Raw genomic sequence first — 13,980 nt, forward strand, 5'->3', positions numbered from 1 at the left:
AGCAGGCCAGCCTGCCGCTGTAGGCGTGTCCCCAGCACCGGGCTCGGCGCCCCTGACGCCCTTAGCCATGGTGCCAGCATTCTCCCGAGGGGGCCTGGCTCCCGCCCTGTGCCTTGGGGGGCCACCCTTGGGTGACGGCCGTTCTTGGTGTCTCTCGCTCTGTCTCACAGCAACAGAAGGCGGCCCTGCTGAGAAACAACACTGCCCTGCAGTCTGTTTCCCTCCGCAGCAAGAGTGAGTCCTAGGGCGGGGCCCCAGGCGCAGCCCGGGCCTCTGCTGCCCCCCTGAGGTTGCTCCCGGCACAGCGCCCTCCTCCCCTTGGAAGCCGATGGTGGGATGTCCAGCCGGGACTTAGGGGCAGGACAATTCAAATGGACGTGAGGGCTTGGGGTGGCGGGTCATCTGAGCCTGGTCGCACCTGTGCTATTATTGTTATCAGTTATTTACGTGCCCGTGGGAGTGTTGACCACAGCTGACGTTCAGACAGCTTTGGCGGGGCAGGGAGAGCGGGCGCGTTCTCAAAACGTCCACCCTGAGCCCCCTGACAAGTCTGACTTTTCTGGCTTCACTTCGTTCCTGGGCTTGTTGCGGGGAGGAGACCAGACAAGAAAAGCTCTGTGTGTATTAAAAGCGTTGCACAAACGTGAGGTGGCCGCGGGCTTGACGCTGGCCTGCCCGGTCCCCCGCAGCCACCACGCGGGAGCGGCCGAGCTCCGCCATCTACCCCTCCGACAGCTTCCGCCAGTCCCTGCTGGGCTCCCGCCGCGGCCGCTCCTCCCTGTCGTTAGCCAAGAGCGTCTCCACCACCAACATTGCCGGGTGAGGCTCCGTGGGGAGGGGGCGGGGCAGGCAGAGACTGGGCGGTGGAGACCCGGCCAGACGTGCGGAATTAGAGGCAGGCGGGTGGGGGAAGCCGGTGGCGGGCCTGGGAGGGCCGTCCTGCCCGAGTCGGGGTGAAGACCGGCCTGTCTCCCCAGGCACTTCAACGAAGAGTCCCCGCTGGGGCTGCGCCGGATCCTGTCCCAGTCCACGGACTCCCTCAACATGCGCAACCGGGCCCTGTCGGTGGAGTCCCTCATCGATGAAGGTGACTGGGCCCATCCCGAGGGCAGGGGCCAGGGGCTGGCCCGGGAAAGGCAGGGCACAAAGGGGCCAGGGAAGGGAACCGGCCCTGAGTTGTCCGTCACTGGTGTCCAGGTGCAGAGGTGATCTACAACGAGCTGATGAGCGACTTCGAGATGGATGAGAAGGACTTTGCCGCTGACTCCTGGAGCCTTGCTGTGGACAGCGGCTTCCTGCAGCAGCACAAAAAGGAGGTGATGAAGCAGCAGGACGTCATCTATGGTGAGCCCAGGAGACCACCCCGGGACTCCTGCTCCGCCGGGTCCTGCCTACAGCGCCCCGCACCTCCCAAACGCTTCCCCCTCAGCCCCTTGGTCTCCAGGACCCTGCCTGGCATCCCACAAGTTGCCTCCAGGTCCCCAAACGTTTGGAGCTGTTGGTCTCCCAGGCTGCGTCTTTGTCCTTCGAGTCAGTTCTCAGTCTTCACTCTGCGCCTGTTTCGTGCCCAGCGCCTCGCCAGGGACTGTGGGAAACTGGGATGCGTGGAGGACATGTGGTTACCGTGGGGTGGGGGGGGACAGGCAACCTGAAAGCTACAGCAGGCATAGAAAATGATCTGCACTTCACGAGGTGGAGCGTAAACCTGGAGGGGCCTTCAGCACCCCGACTGAGCCCTGAGGTCCCCAGCCTTGGTCCCGCCGATGGTTGCCACACGTCCACTGTCCCTGCAGAGCTGATCCAGACGGAGCTGCATCACGTGCGGACGCTGAAGATCATGACGCGCCTGTTCCGCACGGGGATGCTGGAGGAGCTGCAGCTGGAGCTGGGCGTGGTCCAGGGCCTGTTCCCCTGCGTGGATGAGCTCAGCGACATCCACACGCGCTTCCTCAGCCAGCTGTTGGAGCGCCGGCGCCAGGCCCTGTGCCCCGGCAGCACCCGGAACTTCGTCATCTCTCGCTTGGGTGACCTGCTCATCAGCCAGGTGAGGACGGGCAGGGCCTGGGGCGAGGACCGTGCAGGCGCCGTGACCGGACGAGTGTGTCTCGCCTCCCAGCTCTAGCGGGTGGGGGCGGGAAGCCGCTGCGCGGGCAGCGGGAGGTGTGCGGGGTCGAGGCGCGGCTCCGGGGCATGCCCACCCAGCGAGCTCCCTCGACTTCCAGTTCTCGGGCCCCAGCGCCGAGCAGATGCGGAAGACGTACGCGGAGTTCTGCAGCCGCCACACCAAGGCCTTGAAGCTCTACAAAGAGCTCTACGCGCGAGACAAGCGCTTCCAGCAGTTCATCCGGGTGAGCAGGACCCGCGCGTCCACGTGGGGGTCATGATCCTCTGCGGCCGCTCCCGCCCTGACCCTGCCTCCGCCTCCGCCCTTGCAGAAAGTGACCCGCTCGGCCGTGCTGAAGCGGCACGGGGTCCAGGAGTGCATCCTGCTGGTGACACAGCGCATCACCAAGTACCCGGTGCTCATCAGCCGGATCCTGCAGCATTCCCACGGTGAGGGGGCGGGGCGGGGGGCGGTCGGGCAGCCCTGGTAGGGGGCTGCTCACCCCCCACCCCCCTCAACCCCGGCTTCCCGGGCTAAGCCACCCCGTGCCGCCCGCGTGCCAGGGGCGGAGGCGGAGCGGCAGGACCTGACCACGGCCCTGCGGCTGGTGAAGGAGCTGCTGTCCAGCGTGGACCAGGACGTGCACGAGCTGGAGAAGGGGGCCCGCCTGCAGGAGATCTATAGCCGCCTGGACCCCCGGGCCCAGGCCCCGGTGCCCGGCAAGGGCCCCTTCGGCCGGGAGGAACTTCTGCGGCGCAAGCTCATCCACGACGGCTGCCTGCTCTGGAAGACGGCGACCGGCCGGTTCAAAGGTCAGCGGTCCGCCTGGCAGGCTGGGCGGGAGCGCGCAGTCGGGCGGAGGGAGGGGCAGGCGCCCCCCGCTCAGGGCCTTTCCACGCACCTCACGCCCAGGGGAGACCAGCGAGGAAACACGGGGTCTGCGTCGGGGGAAAGCCTGGATCCTGAGGCTCCCTGTGGCCACACAGCGGCTTCCGGTCACTATTCACTCACCCCTTCCGTCCTCACTACCAGTTTTGGTGAGGGAGGCAGAGCGACTCCAGGGCTGAGAGACAAGCTCTGCCCCAGGGGCTCCACCTGCTGGAGCCCCAGCTGCCAGGTCCACAGAAGGGACAGGGACTTTGGGGGATGCCCAGGGAAGGCTGGACAGGCTGGAGGACGCAGGAGAGAGCCGAGGGGGCGTGTCGGGTGGCAGGGCACGGCCCCCAGGCTCTCTTGCAGCCCGGCTGGCCAAACCTTTCGTGCCTAAATCGGGACAGGAGAGCAGCAGCGGTGGCTGAGGGGAGGGGGTCAGGGACGTGAGCAAGCCGCCACCCGAGGCCGCGGCGCCGAGCCTGTCGCAGGTCGGCATACCCACCCCGTGCACTCGGAGGCTGCAGGCTTCACCAGCCGCTTCCCTCCATCCCCTTCCTCTGCTTCCCAGCCCTCCCACGCTGCAGCTAAGAATATACGCCATGGGGGGTTAAAAATAGCAAGGCTGGAGAGCTTTATTTCTGAAGCACTTCGCAAAAGCCCTCCCTTCTCTGTGCCCGCAGTCGGGTCAGAGCTGCGAGGGCAGAGTGTGGGTCTGTGTCCTTGACCAGGACATTGGAGTTTTACGGACTTGACTTCAGTTTCCTCCTCAAAGTGCAGGACCGCCTGGGATCTGAGGGCCAGGAAGGTGGGGCACGGGAGGAGAGGGAAGGGGGCCTGTGAGGGTGGGAGGAGATGGGCGAGGCACCCGAGTTCCCCTCCCTGCCGAGCACGGAGGGGAAAGTGGGAATACGCCGGCCGTGGCGGACTGAGGTCCGGTAACTAGAAACGGGTCACGGTAGCTAGGAGTGTGACCTGGGCCGATAGGCCGAAACGGGCGGCCCCTCCGGCTCTGGGAAGCCTTTTTACTCTCCCAGAAGTTCTGGACCCCTACACCCAGGAGAACACGCGTGTGTCATGTTAGTGCGCGGAGGGTTTGCACAGCCTGTGGGGTCCGGCAGTGGACATCGCAGGGGTCTGTGGACCCCAGGTTGAGGACCTGCATTGGGTTTGCAAAGAGGGCTTTCCTCGAAGGCACAGGGTGGTCCCTCATGGTCCCCACTAGCCTGGCGAGCGCTTTACCTGATAACACGTGCATTCTTTTCCCCCTGAGCTGTAAGGATGGGGAGGTGGGAGGTGTGCACAGGAGGAGGGGGAGGGGAGGCCAGGAAGACGGGGACCGGGAACTCAAAGCGGACGGTGTCGGCCGGCCCTTGGGGAAGACGGGGCCGCAGCTCAGACCCTCTGCGCTGACCACCCTCCCGCCTGTCCCCCGCAGATGTGCTGATGCTGCTGATGACGGATGTGCTGGTGTTCCTGCAGGAGAAGGACCAGAAGTACATCTTCCCTGCCCTGGTGAGCCCTGCCCCTGCCTCCGGCCCCTCGTGCTTCCCAGCCTGAGCCCGCAGGAGCCTGGACTCCTCCAGAGTCCGGCGGCCATGAGTGCAACCACTGGTATGGTAGCAGAACTAGAGGCAGTAAACTGTGTGCTGTCCCTTTGGCCCCTGTGATGGGGCTGCAGACAGCCTGTTTCTGTGGCTGCGGAAAGTAATGCTTGAAGCTAATTGAATGAGCAGGGGCCAGGTGTGCCAGGGTCCTCTCCGGCCAGCACCAGAGCCCCGGCCCTTGTGCCGTAGGCAGGCTTCTCTGTCCTTGGTACCCCAGAAGAACTGCCGTTGTCGGCTGGCTGGGGGCCAGGGCCCCCAGCCTGACCCTCCTCACGCCACGCCGCCCCTCCGCCCGCTGCAGGACAAGCCCTCGGTGGTGTCGCTGCAGAACCTCATCGTGCGGGACATTGCCAACCAGGAGAAAGGGATGTTTCTGATCAGCGGGGCGCCCCCCGAGATGTACGAGGTCCACACGGCGTCCCGGGATGACCGGAGCACCTGGATCCGGGTCATTCAGCAGAGCGTGCGCACGTGAGTGTGTGCCTGGCCTCGGGGTACCTGCGGCTTCGGGCCCCAGGCCACGGCAGGCCCTGGGAGCAGAGGCAGGGGCTGAGGGAAGACGAGACGGCCCAAGGCACGAGGTCGTCTTATGTCCTACGCAGTGACAACCCCGACCACCTTTCAAACGCAGCATGAGCTGACAAGCAAAGGAATCCTTTGAGCTGTCACATGGTGGCCTGCCTGCCAGCTGACAGTACAGTTTCAGCTGCTAAAACATCTTGGTCTGTAGGTGGTGGGCTATTATTCGGATCGGATTGCATTTTGCCTTTATTTTTAAAAAACGAATGTAAAAGCACATTGATACCGGAGGTAAGAGGCAGGAGTCTCGTAGAAAGCTCCATACGGGAGATGCGAGAGGGATGTTGTTTCGCATGCCAAAGCGGCAAATCTTTGGCCTCTGCTGGACACACGTTAGGTCCGAGGCAGTCTGTCAACAACCGTGTGTCTCTTGTGATGGAAAAAGTCAAGCAAAGTGCATGTAGAGTGTTGAAAACGGAGCCTTGAAGATTAAACTCAATGAGGATGTTTATTTTTCTATTTTAGCTTTCAGAGAGTGGAGTCTTCTTCCTGTTACGATATGTAAACCTATTTATTTTTAACTGTCGACATTACTGAGCAGATTTTTCAGAAATGCATACAAAACTGTGAAATTGCCTATTCTAGCAGAATACGGCAAAATACCTGTCCCTTTGATAGTAGACTTCTGGTGGCCTCTTTGTTACTAATGTTAATATTCGTAGTTATAAAAATTATAATCACTGTTATTCGTTGTCGTTGATTTATTGAGCTGCTGCCGTGTTGAAGGCATTGTCACGTTACTGCATTTAATCCTAACCCAAAAACCTACAAGGAAGATAGTTCCCCTATTTTTCCGATGAGAACACAGGGAGGTGCCCTCCCCGCCCCCCGGTAAACAGTGGAGGCAGGATTTGAGCCCAGTTTGCTTGATGCCAACACCTGTAGTTGCGCCTCTGCCCTGGGTCGCCCTCCAGGGGACCTCGGGAGAGGCGCACACACGCTGGCGACGTTCGGTGCTGGGACGAGGGCGGCTCGGGCGTGAAGGGAGCCAGGGCCTGGGCTGAGGGCGCGGCGGGGACCACCACGACCGGGAGGGAGGGAGGGGGGCTGCTGCCTGTCGGTAACTCAGCTCCTCCCCACCCCCGCCCGGCCTGTTACCCCTCCAGGTGCCCTCCAAGGGAGGACTTCCCCCTGATCGAGACGGAGGACGAGGCTTACCTACGGCGAATCAAGAGTAAGTCCGTCCACAGAACTCATTAAATAATTCGCGATCCACCCACACGGTGGAACACTGTGCACGAGACGGCTCCCCGAGGCCGGGTGGAGGTCTGTAACTAAAATGTACAGTTAAGTGGAAAGGGCGAGGCTTGAAGCTGTGTAAAGTGTGTGCTTCCATACGCTTGGTGTAAAAATGATGGGGATAAACACATGTCATACGCATTATGTGCCCGCGTGTGTGTAATATCTCAGGAAAGAGAAGATAATTACTATGGCCGCCTCCGCAAAGGAGAGCTAGGCAGACCGGGGTCAAGACAGTAACTTACTCTTTTGCTGTAGGACCCTCTGTTAGTTAAAGTATGATCAAACTTCTGTACAAAAAGACCAACAGAAATCGGATGTTAAACAAGGCGTGGAAGATCCTTTCTCTCCACGTAACAGTCTAGAAATGGGAAGTGCAGAGTAGTGGTGCAGCTCTGCCACCCACAGGAAGGGTCCCCGTCGCTGTGTCCAAAGCGGCTGCTGCCGCTCCCACCATCACATCTGCATCCCAGCCAGCGGGGAGGAGTAAGGGAACGTTTAAGGACAGACTTGGAAGACACATCCATCAGCCAGAATTTAGTCCTGTGCAGTGTCGGGCTGGGACGTGTAGTCTGACGGCAAACTCAGACAGACTCCCTCACTGAAGGCATTTGGGGAGAAGGCAAACTGGGGGGCAGCCTGCCGTCCCTGCCACGGAACTTCTTTACTTTTGTTTTTAAAACGAAAGTACACATTTTACATTTTCCCCCCAAAAAAGTTTTTTTTGTTGTTATAAATGCCAAAATATCAAGACGGGGAGTCCCGCCACTCTGCCCGGCCCCGGCCCCCGGCTGCTCGCCCGGTGTCCCCGGGCCCTCCCCGCGTGCTCATCTGCCCTTGCCCACAGTGGAGCTGCAGCAGAAGGACCGGGCGCTCGTGGGGCTGCTGCAGGAGAAGGTCGGGCTGTTCGCCGAGATGACTCACTTCCAGGTCGAAGAGGAGAGTGGCAGTGGGTTGCCCCTGCCCCCCCTGCCCAGGGGCCTGTTCCGCTCCGAGTCCCTCGAGGTCCCGCGTGGCGAGCGGCTGCTGCAGGATGCCATCCGCGAGGGTGAGGGAGCCCCTGGGGAGGGGCCCTCGCTGACACACAGTAGGGACACGTGGCGAGACCCACGCACACCGACAGACGATGGGGCGGCAGCCGCTCGGTCCGCAAGCTCCCGGTGTGCCCACCCCGTGCCCGGTGCTGGGGGCGGCGGGGAGGGCACGTGGGCCTTTACCGGTGGACACCTCCATGCTGCCTGCACCACGCTGCTCGGGGCAGACCTTCGCCGCGTGGTGCGGCGGGCCCACCGCCCGAGCGGGGAGTTCTCGGGGTGCGTGTCGGGCCAGAGGCACCCTCCTGTCCCCCACGGAGCCCGCGTCCTTATTGCTTCCTGTCCCCCTAAGTCGAGGGCCTGAAGGACCTGCTGGTGGGGCCGGGAGCCGAGCTGCTCGCCATGCCCCGGGAGCCCGGCCTGCCCGCGGAAGCCCACAGCAGCGGGGACACGAGTCCCGGGATCACCGCCAGTGAGTGTCACCGGGCACCGAGGGGGGCGGGCCGAAGGGCGCGGGGGCACCGCCGGGTGCCGTCAGCGTCCTGGGCGGTGAGCTCGGTCCATCCCTTCCCCTTCCCGACAGATGGAGAGGCCAGAACCTTCAACGGCTCCATCGAGCTCTGCAGGGCTGACTCAGACTCCAGCCAGAAGGTGGGTCCTCGGGGGCCTCGAGACTTGGCTAGAGGGCGGGAAAGAGACGGTGGCCTGTCGATCCTCGACACAGCCACCAGGGACAGGCACCGGGGCCGCGTGCCCGCTGACCCCACCCTGGCCCTCTCATGCAGGACCGAAATGGAAACCAGCTGAGATCCCCCCAGGAGGTGAGGGGATGTGGGGGTGTAGCAGGCGGGGGAGGCCGCTCTCAGTCTGAGAAACGGGAGCCCGGTGTGGAGGGCGGGGGCAGACTCCATACCTCCAAGTCTGGGGTCCCGCTGTCCCCACACCCACACCTTCCACCTTCCGGGCAGCCCTCCCCTCCGGAAGCCGGGGCCCTATTCCCACCCCCACTCTGTCCTCAGGAAGCGCTGCAGCGACTGGTCAGCCTCTACGGGCTTCTGCACGGCCTGCAGGTGAGTGGGGGTGACCAGAGCCCTGCGGGTGAGTGGGGGTGACCAGAGCAGAGGGCGGAGCCGCCCTGCCAGGCCTTGCCCGGCCTTCCCCACGCGGCGCTCCCCGGGAGTCCTGACCTGGCCCCGGGGGTGGGGTGAGGGGCAGAAGGGACGGGGCCGGTCCCTATGCCTGCCTGTCCCCCTTCCACCCAGGCGGCGGTGGCCCAGCAGGACACGCTGATGGAAGCCCGGTTCCCTGACGGCCCCGAGCGCCGGGAGAAGCTGGCCCGCGCCAACTCTCGGGATGGGGAGGCTGGCCGAGCGGGGGCCCCGCCCGCGGCTCCCGAGAAGCAGGCCACGGAGCTGGCCCTGCTGCAGCGCCAGCACACGCTGCTGCAGGAGGAGCTGCGGCGCTGCCGGCGCCTGGGCGAGGACCGGGCGGCCGAGGCCGGCAGCCTGGAGGCCCGGCTCCGGGAGAGCGAGCAGGCCCGGGCTGTGCTGGAGCGGGAGGCCGAGGAGGCCCGCAGGCAGCTGGCCGCGCTGGGCCAGACCGAGCCCCTCCCCGCCGAGGCCCCCTGGGCCCGCAGGCCGCTGGACCCCCGGCGCCGGAGCCTCCCGGCGGGCGACGCCCTGTACCTGAGCTTCACCCCCCCACAGGTGAGGAAGCTGGGGGGGCCTGGGGCGTCGAGCGGCAGGCTCCACGGGCATCAGGAGGATACTGGCTGGAGAACGGCAGAGCTCAGTGGGCGCAGGGAGAGGTCCGTGGGTGTCTGCAGAGTCGGTCCTGGGGCCCAGCGGGCCCCCCCGCCCCCCGCTAGGCAGGGCTTGCCCTCCGGACACTGCTCATTCCCTGGCCTGCGGCTCTTCCTGCCGCCATCCACAGCCCAGCCGAGGCCATGACCGCCTGGATTTGCCCGTGACCCTTCGCTCCATCCATCGGCCCTTCGAGGACCGAGAGAGGCAGGAGCTGGGCAGCCCTGAGGAGCGGCTGCAGGACAGCAGTGACCCCGACACCGGCAGCGAAGAGGACGTCAGCAGCCGTCTGTCTCCACCCCACAGTCCACGAGGTGAGACCTGGGAGAGACGTGGGTGGCTGTGGGTTGCCGCCTGGGTTCAGAATCCCAGGCTGTGGTTTCCACGTGGGCACAGGACCACATAGAAAGGTCCCTAACTGACCACTGAGGTCTACGGTAACTCTCCCTAACTGACCACTGAGGTCTACGGTAACTCTTGGGAGGGACACAAAGGACTTCCTGTTTCATCTGTTGGTGACACTCTAAAAAGCAGGGGACACACCTGCTGGGTAATTCCCAACCTTTTCAAGTGGAAACAGATTCTGTTTAAAGTTAAAATAGGTCAAAGACATCCCAGGTCTTTTCAGTTGGTTCAGGAAATACAGAATAACCAAAAGTAGCTGTGACTTCATATAGTAGTCTTGAAATACTTTGTACCTCATTAATCAACTTCGTATACTTGGAGAGTGTGTACAGTTCTGGGTATGGGCACGTTACTTACTCTGGGAGGTTTTTCTTGAGAGTGGCAGGTACTCAAACCCCCGTCCCTCACGGCCCGCAAGTGAGGAGGCATCGGTCTGGGGTGCAGTAGCTCACTAACTTTGCCCTGTCCCCCCCAGATTTCACCAGGATGCAGGACATCCCAGAGGAGACCGAGAGCCGCGATGGGGAGCCTGTAGCTCCAGAGAGCTAAGGGGACCCCACCCCTTCCTGTCCCCCTTGAAAAACTGAGGGAGGCAAACCTTGGGGACTCCGACCTGCCAATGACCAGGGAGCTTCGGAAAGAACTGCTGATTGTCCTTGCCAGCTCTTGGGATCCTTGGATACCTGGGGCCATTTAGGAAGCCGGGGGACTGGGCCACAGTGCCCCCTGGTGGCATCCGGATGCTATACCACAGATGCCAATTTTTCATGCCTTCTCCCCTTGACTTTAGGAAAATTTATTTATTTATTGTTTATTAGTTATGGAGGGAGCGGGGAGGTTTAGAGGACCAGGGACATGGGAACCAAGCCATAGGGATCAGGGGGCCTTGTCCTTTCACACTACTGGGGTTCGTTCAGGCTTCACCATGCCGCTGCTGGGTTCCGGCCCTGATGCCACCGCCTGCAACACCGACTCTGAGGAGAGGCCGCAGCCGTGGGACTTGACTCTCCCTCCTGAAAGGGCCACGTCCCCCTCCCTCTCCCGTCAGCCTCTGATTGCTGCTCTGCCTACTCTGTCCTCCGTGGAATCCGAGAGGGATGATCTGGCTCCCTGGAGTCGTGGGGGCAGAGGCTGAGGCAGCCCAAGAGGCCGGGGTTGGGGGGTGGCCGCAGGGACCAGAATGTCTTTTGTTTTTTTTTTCTTTTTTGTACCAAAGCCAACTGCACGTGTTTTATATTTTTAAGAGAAGATTGTAGGCAATTAGAAATTGAAGCCTTCTGCCTCCACATCCTGAAGAACTTGGGGGGGGTGGCGAGGACGTCTCCTCATCTGTAGGAATCGGGGACCTAGTCGGACTCCCCACCCCAGCCATTTGGAGACCAAGTTCTCCGGTGCATTGGGAGGTCTCTACGAGGCCTGACCTCACCTCGGCGACCGTGACCTAAAACCTCAGCCTGAATTTGGGGGTTTTCAATGGACCCCCCCAGTGCCCACCAGCCCCAGACATTTTTCTGCCAATTTGATTGTTTAAAAAAAAAAAATAACAGGGAAAATTAAAAACCTGGAACCCCACAAAGTGCTGTCTCTGGGTGTCTGCAGTGTTGGGGGAAAAGCCAGGCAGTGACCTGTGTGACCTGTGTCCTTCCGCCAAGGGCCTTTCCCTCAGAAGGGCAGGTGGCCTCTGGAGACGGGCCTCTCTGTCATCGTTGGGGTTCTCAGACACGGGATGGAAATGACGGCCGCCTGGTCAGGTTCTGGTGGCCCTTGGGGACTCCAATATCAGAAAGCCTTGCTCATTCAATGGTTTTGCCAAAGGAAATTGCCCCGCCTCTCGCACACTTCTTAGATGCCCCGGCAGTCCCTGTCGGAAGTGGCAAGGGAGCCAGGCTCTTCTCAGACGCTTCCCAGCCCCAGGAGCTGCTCAGGCTCCCTCAGCCTGCTGACTGCAGTGGCTGTACTGCTGACTCCAGCCTCTCAGTTTTACTTCCTGTTTTCATGCAAACTACCGGGGTGGGGGCCTCTGGGAGGGGAGGGGGGGCAGGGAGTCAGGACTGTAGAAGTGGCCTGTGCGTGCACAGGTCTCCGTGGGAGCCCCTGGGGTGATAGGACAAGGGTGGGCCCCAGACCTCTGCTGGGAGGAGGATGAGGAGTCTGGCGGGGGCAGGCTTGGGGGTGCAGCCAGCACCCCTCGCACCCGGGGTTCTCACCCACCCGCACGAGGCCTTCCCAAGGCGCTTTCTCATCATCACGAAGCCTGTGCGGGAGGCGTCGCTCCCGCTTTACACTCGTGGCATCCTGGATGCAGACAGGTCGCCAGGCCCGGAAGGTGAGCCTGGAAGGGGCCAGCCCTGCCGGCTGCAATCCCCACTGCCCCCCTTGATGGCTCTACCACAAAGTGCCGGTGGGTGCTCCAGGTCTCAGAAGCACCACGGCAGCCGTCCGCTGTGTCAGCCCGGAGCCAGGGCTGAGTGGACAGCAGCAAGGCCAGTGTGGGTGGGGGCGGCAGCACCCAAAGACACCCAAGGACCCCTCCCACATGCTCCCACAGATGCTGGTCAGGCCCAGAAGCCACTGCCCCTCTAGCTGTCCCCTGACCAAGCCCCTCCGCATCCTGGGAGGCATGACGTCACACTCGCTGTGCTCCGGCTGCTCCTGAGGTTCGTCCTCGCCGTCACCGTCCTGGTGATGCGCAGTCCCCAGTCCCATTGCCAACACTGTCTTACCTGGGTCCCTCCTGCGGTTCCAGAGCTCTGGCTTCGTGCTGCAGGGCTGGCTTCTCGCCTCAGAGATGACTCCTCCGTCACCAGACCCACCCCTTCCAACGGTGGGCCTACGCGCATTCATGCCTCTCTGGCCTGGCCCGGTTTGAACTTGGTCAATATTTACTTCTGGGTCCCATAAAACCGACAGGCCCCCAAAGGAGCCAATATCCAGAGCCCAGCAGGGACGGCCCAGGAGGAGCTGCACGGGTGGCAGAGTTCGGTGGGCAAGGACTTCTGTCCAATGGAACCAGCTGTGAACAGACCTGGAGCTTTGGAACCAGTTTAAACATTATCAAAACGAGGAAATGAAACATCACGAGGCTGATTAACTCTCCTTAACGGTACTTCCTATGCTGTGAACTGAGCGGCTGTTCGGAGCCCCTTCTCAGGGCCTGCAGGCCTGTGACCCATCCCCGCCAGGCGCCCTGGGTGGCCTGAGCTCCACCCCATCGTCCCTCTGCCACCTCCCGCCTTCCCGGGGGCTGCCACCGAGAAAGTCCCTTCTGGTGGCCAACCTTAATCGTTGCTGGGCCGCAGGCCTCTGTGGGTCTGGAAACCCAAGGGGAACCCCTTCCTCGGAGAGTACCTTCGAGAGCCCAACACCCCACTCGCCCCTCATGTCCAACACAGTTCGCCCCAGAGCATCGGGTTCCGGAGAGGCCTCGCCCCCTGCCCTGTCCCCCAGCGGGCCCCCTCTTTCCTCCCTCTTCCTTCTGTGTCCATTTTGCACGCAAGACGAGAATCGTAGCGAACGTTGTTTCGGGCGACGGCCATTTCACAGGTGAGGAAACAAGCTCCGAGCCGGTGGCCGTCAGTGGGAGCTAGGCCGAGGCTGTGACCGAGCCCACGTGCTCCAGGAGCGAAGCCCGGGTCGGGGCGCCTCGGGCTCCCTACTTCTCCGCCCCCCACCCGCAGCCTCCTTTCTGGTCCCTCACCTCCCCAGGCCCCACCCACAGCCTTGACTTGTCATGACCTTTACTTTCCCCCCCAAATCCTGATCTAAGGGGAGATGCCCAGGGGTTCCCAGCCAGCACCAGGGGTTTATGCTCTGGGCTTGGCCGGTGCCAGGGGTCCGGCAAGACCCCGCTGATGGCCTCTCCCTGCTGGGGACCACGGCTTCTGCAGCTGAGAGATGTCCGCAGGCTCCACCGAGAGGGCGAGAAGGTGATGTCCAGGGCAGGAGGGCTCTGGCACCGGAGAAGGACAAGGGCACACCCTGTTTGAGGTGTGGCAGGGCAGGGAGGGCAGGCAGAGGAGATGGGCACAGACCTCTGATCCCGAGTCTGGAACACTCAGGGAAAATCTGGGAATTCTCGCAGGAGGCAGGGAACGCTTTCGTCCACACCAAACTGGGACAAAAGTTCTAGACGACCTGCGGTCCGGAGGTTTATTCTTAGACCCTCGTCGCTCCCCCCCTCCCAGTGGAGACTCAAGCTTTGCGCCCAGTGCCCAGCACCGCCCTGGGCCAGGCCTCCCCCATTCCACCACACCCAGGGCGAGATCAAAGATCGGACTTTGCCGAGGGCGTCAGGGCCTGGCCTCCCCCTCCCCCCTCACCGCCGTGGCGGGCCCGGAGAG

The 13,980-nt window shown here is 62.5% G+C and overlaps 1 protein-coding gene across 1 annotated transcript in view; it reads left to right on the forward strand.

The window, feature by feature from the left end:
- Positions 1-11,216, forward strand: part of ARHGEF2 (Rho/Rac guanine nucleotide exchange factor 2) — a 40,188-nt gene extending 28,972 nt beyond the window's left edge. The window contains exons 10-28 of the mRNA XM_039849811.1: positions 66-234; positions 690-819; positions 978-1,087; positions 1,198-1,344; positions 1,794-2,044; positions 2,223-2,348; positions 2,436-2,553; positions 2,668-2,916; positions 4,413-4,489; positions 4,883-5,052; positions 6,267-6,334; positions 7,247-7,447; positions 7,786-7,905; positions 8,017-8,084; positions 8,219-8,254; positions 8,453-8,503; positions 8,696-9,139; positions 9,366-9,549; positions 10,116-11,216. Of these exons, the coding sequence (XP_039705745.1) occupies positions 66-234; positions 690-819; positions 978-1,087; positions 1,198-1,344; positions 1,794-2,044; positions 2,223-2,348; positions 2,436-2,553; positions 2,668-2,916; positions 4,413-4,489; positions 4,883-5,052; positions 6,267-6,334; positions 7,247-7,447; positions 7,786-7,905; positions 8,017-8,084; positions 8,219-8,254; positions 8,453-8,503; positions 8,696-9,139; positions 9,366-9,549; positions 10,116-10,189 (2,793 nt within the window). The 3' untranslated portion in view covers positions 10,190-11,216. The remainder of the gene's footprint in view (positions 1-65; positions 235-689; positions 820-977; positions 1,088-1,197; positions 1,345-1,793; positions 2,045-2,222; positions 2,349-2,435; positions 2,554-2,667; positions 2,917-4,412; positions 4,490-4,882; positions 5,053-6,266; positions 6,335-7,246; positions 7,448-7,785; positions 7,906-8,016; positions 8,085-8,218; positions 8,255-8,452; positions 8,504-8,695; positions 9,140-9,365; positions 9,550-10,115) is intronic.
- Positions 11,217-13,980: the final 2,764 nt, after the last annotated feature.

The sequence above is a fragment of the Pteropus medius genome, unplaced genomic scaffold (genome assembly GCF_902729225.1).
Source record: "Pteropus medius unplaced genomic scaffold, Ma_sr-lr_union100, whole genome shotgun sequence".
NCBI classification, from domain to species: Eukaryota; Metazoa; Chordata; class Mammalia; order Chiroptera; family Pteropodidae; genus Pteropus; species Pteropus medius.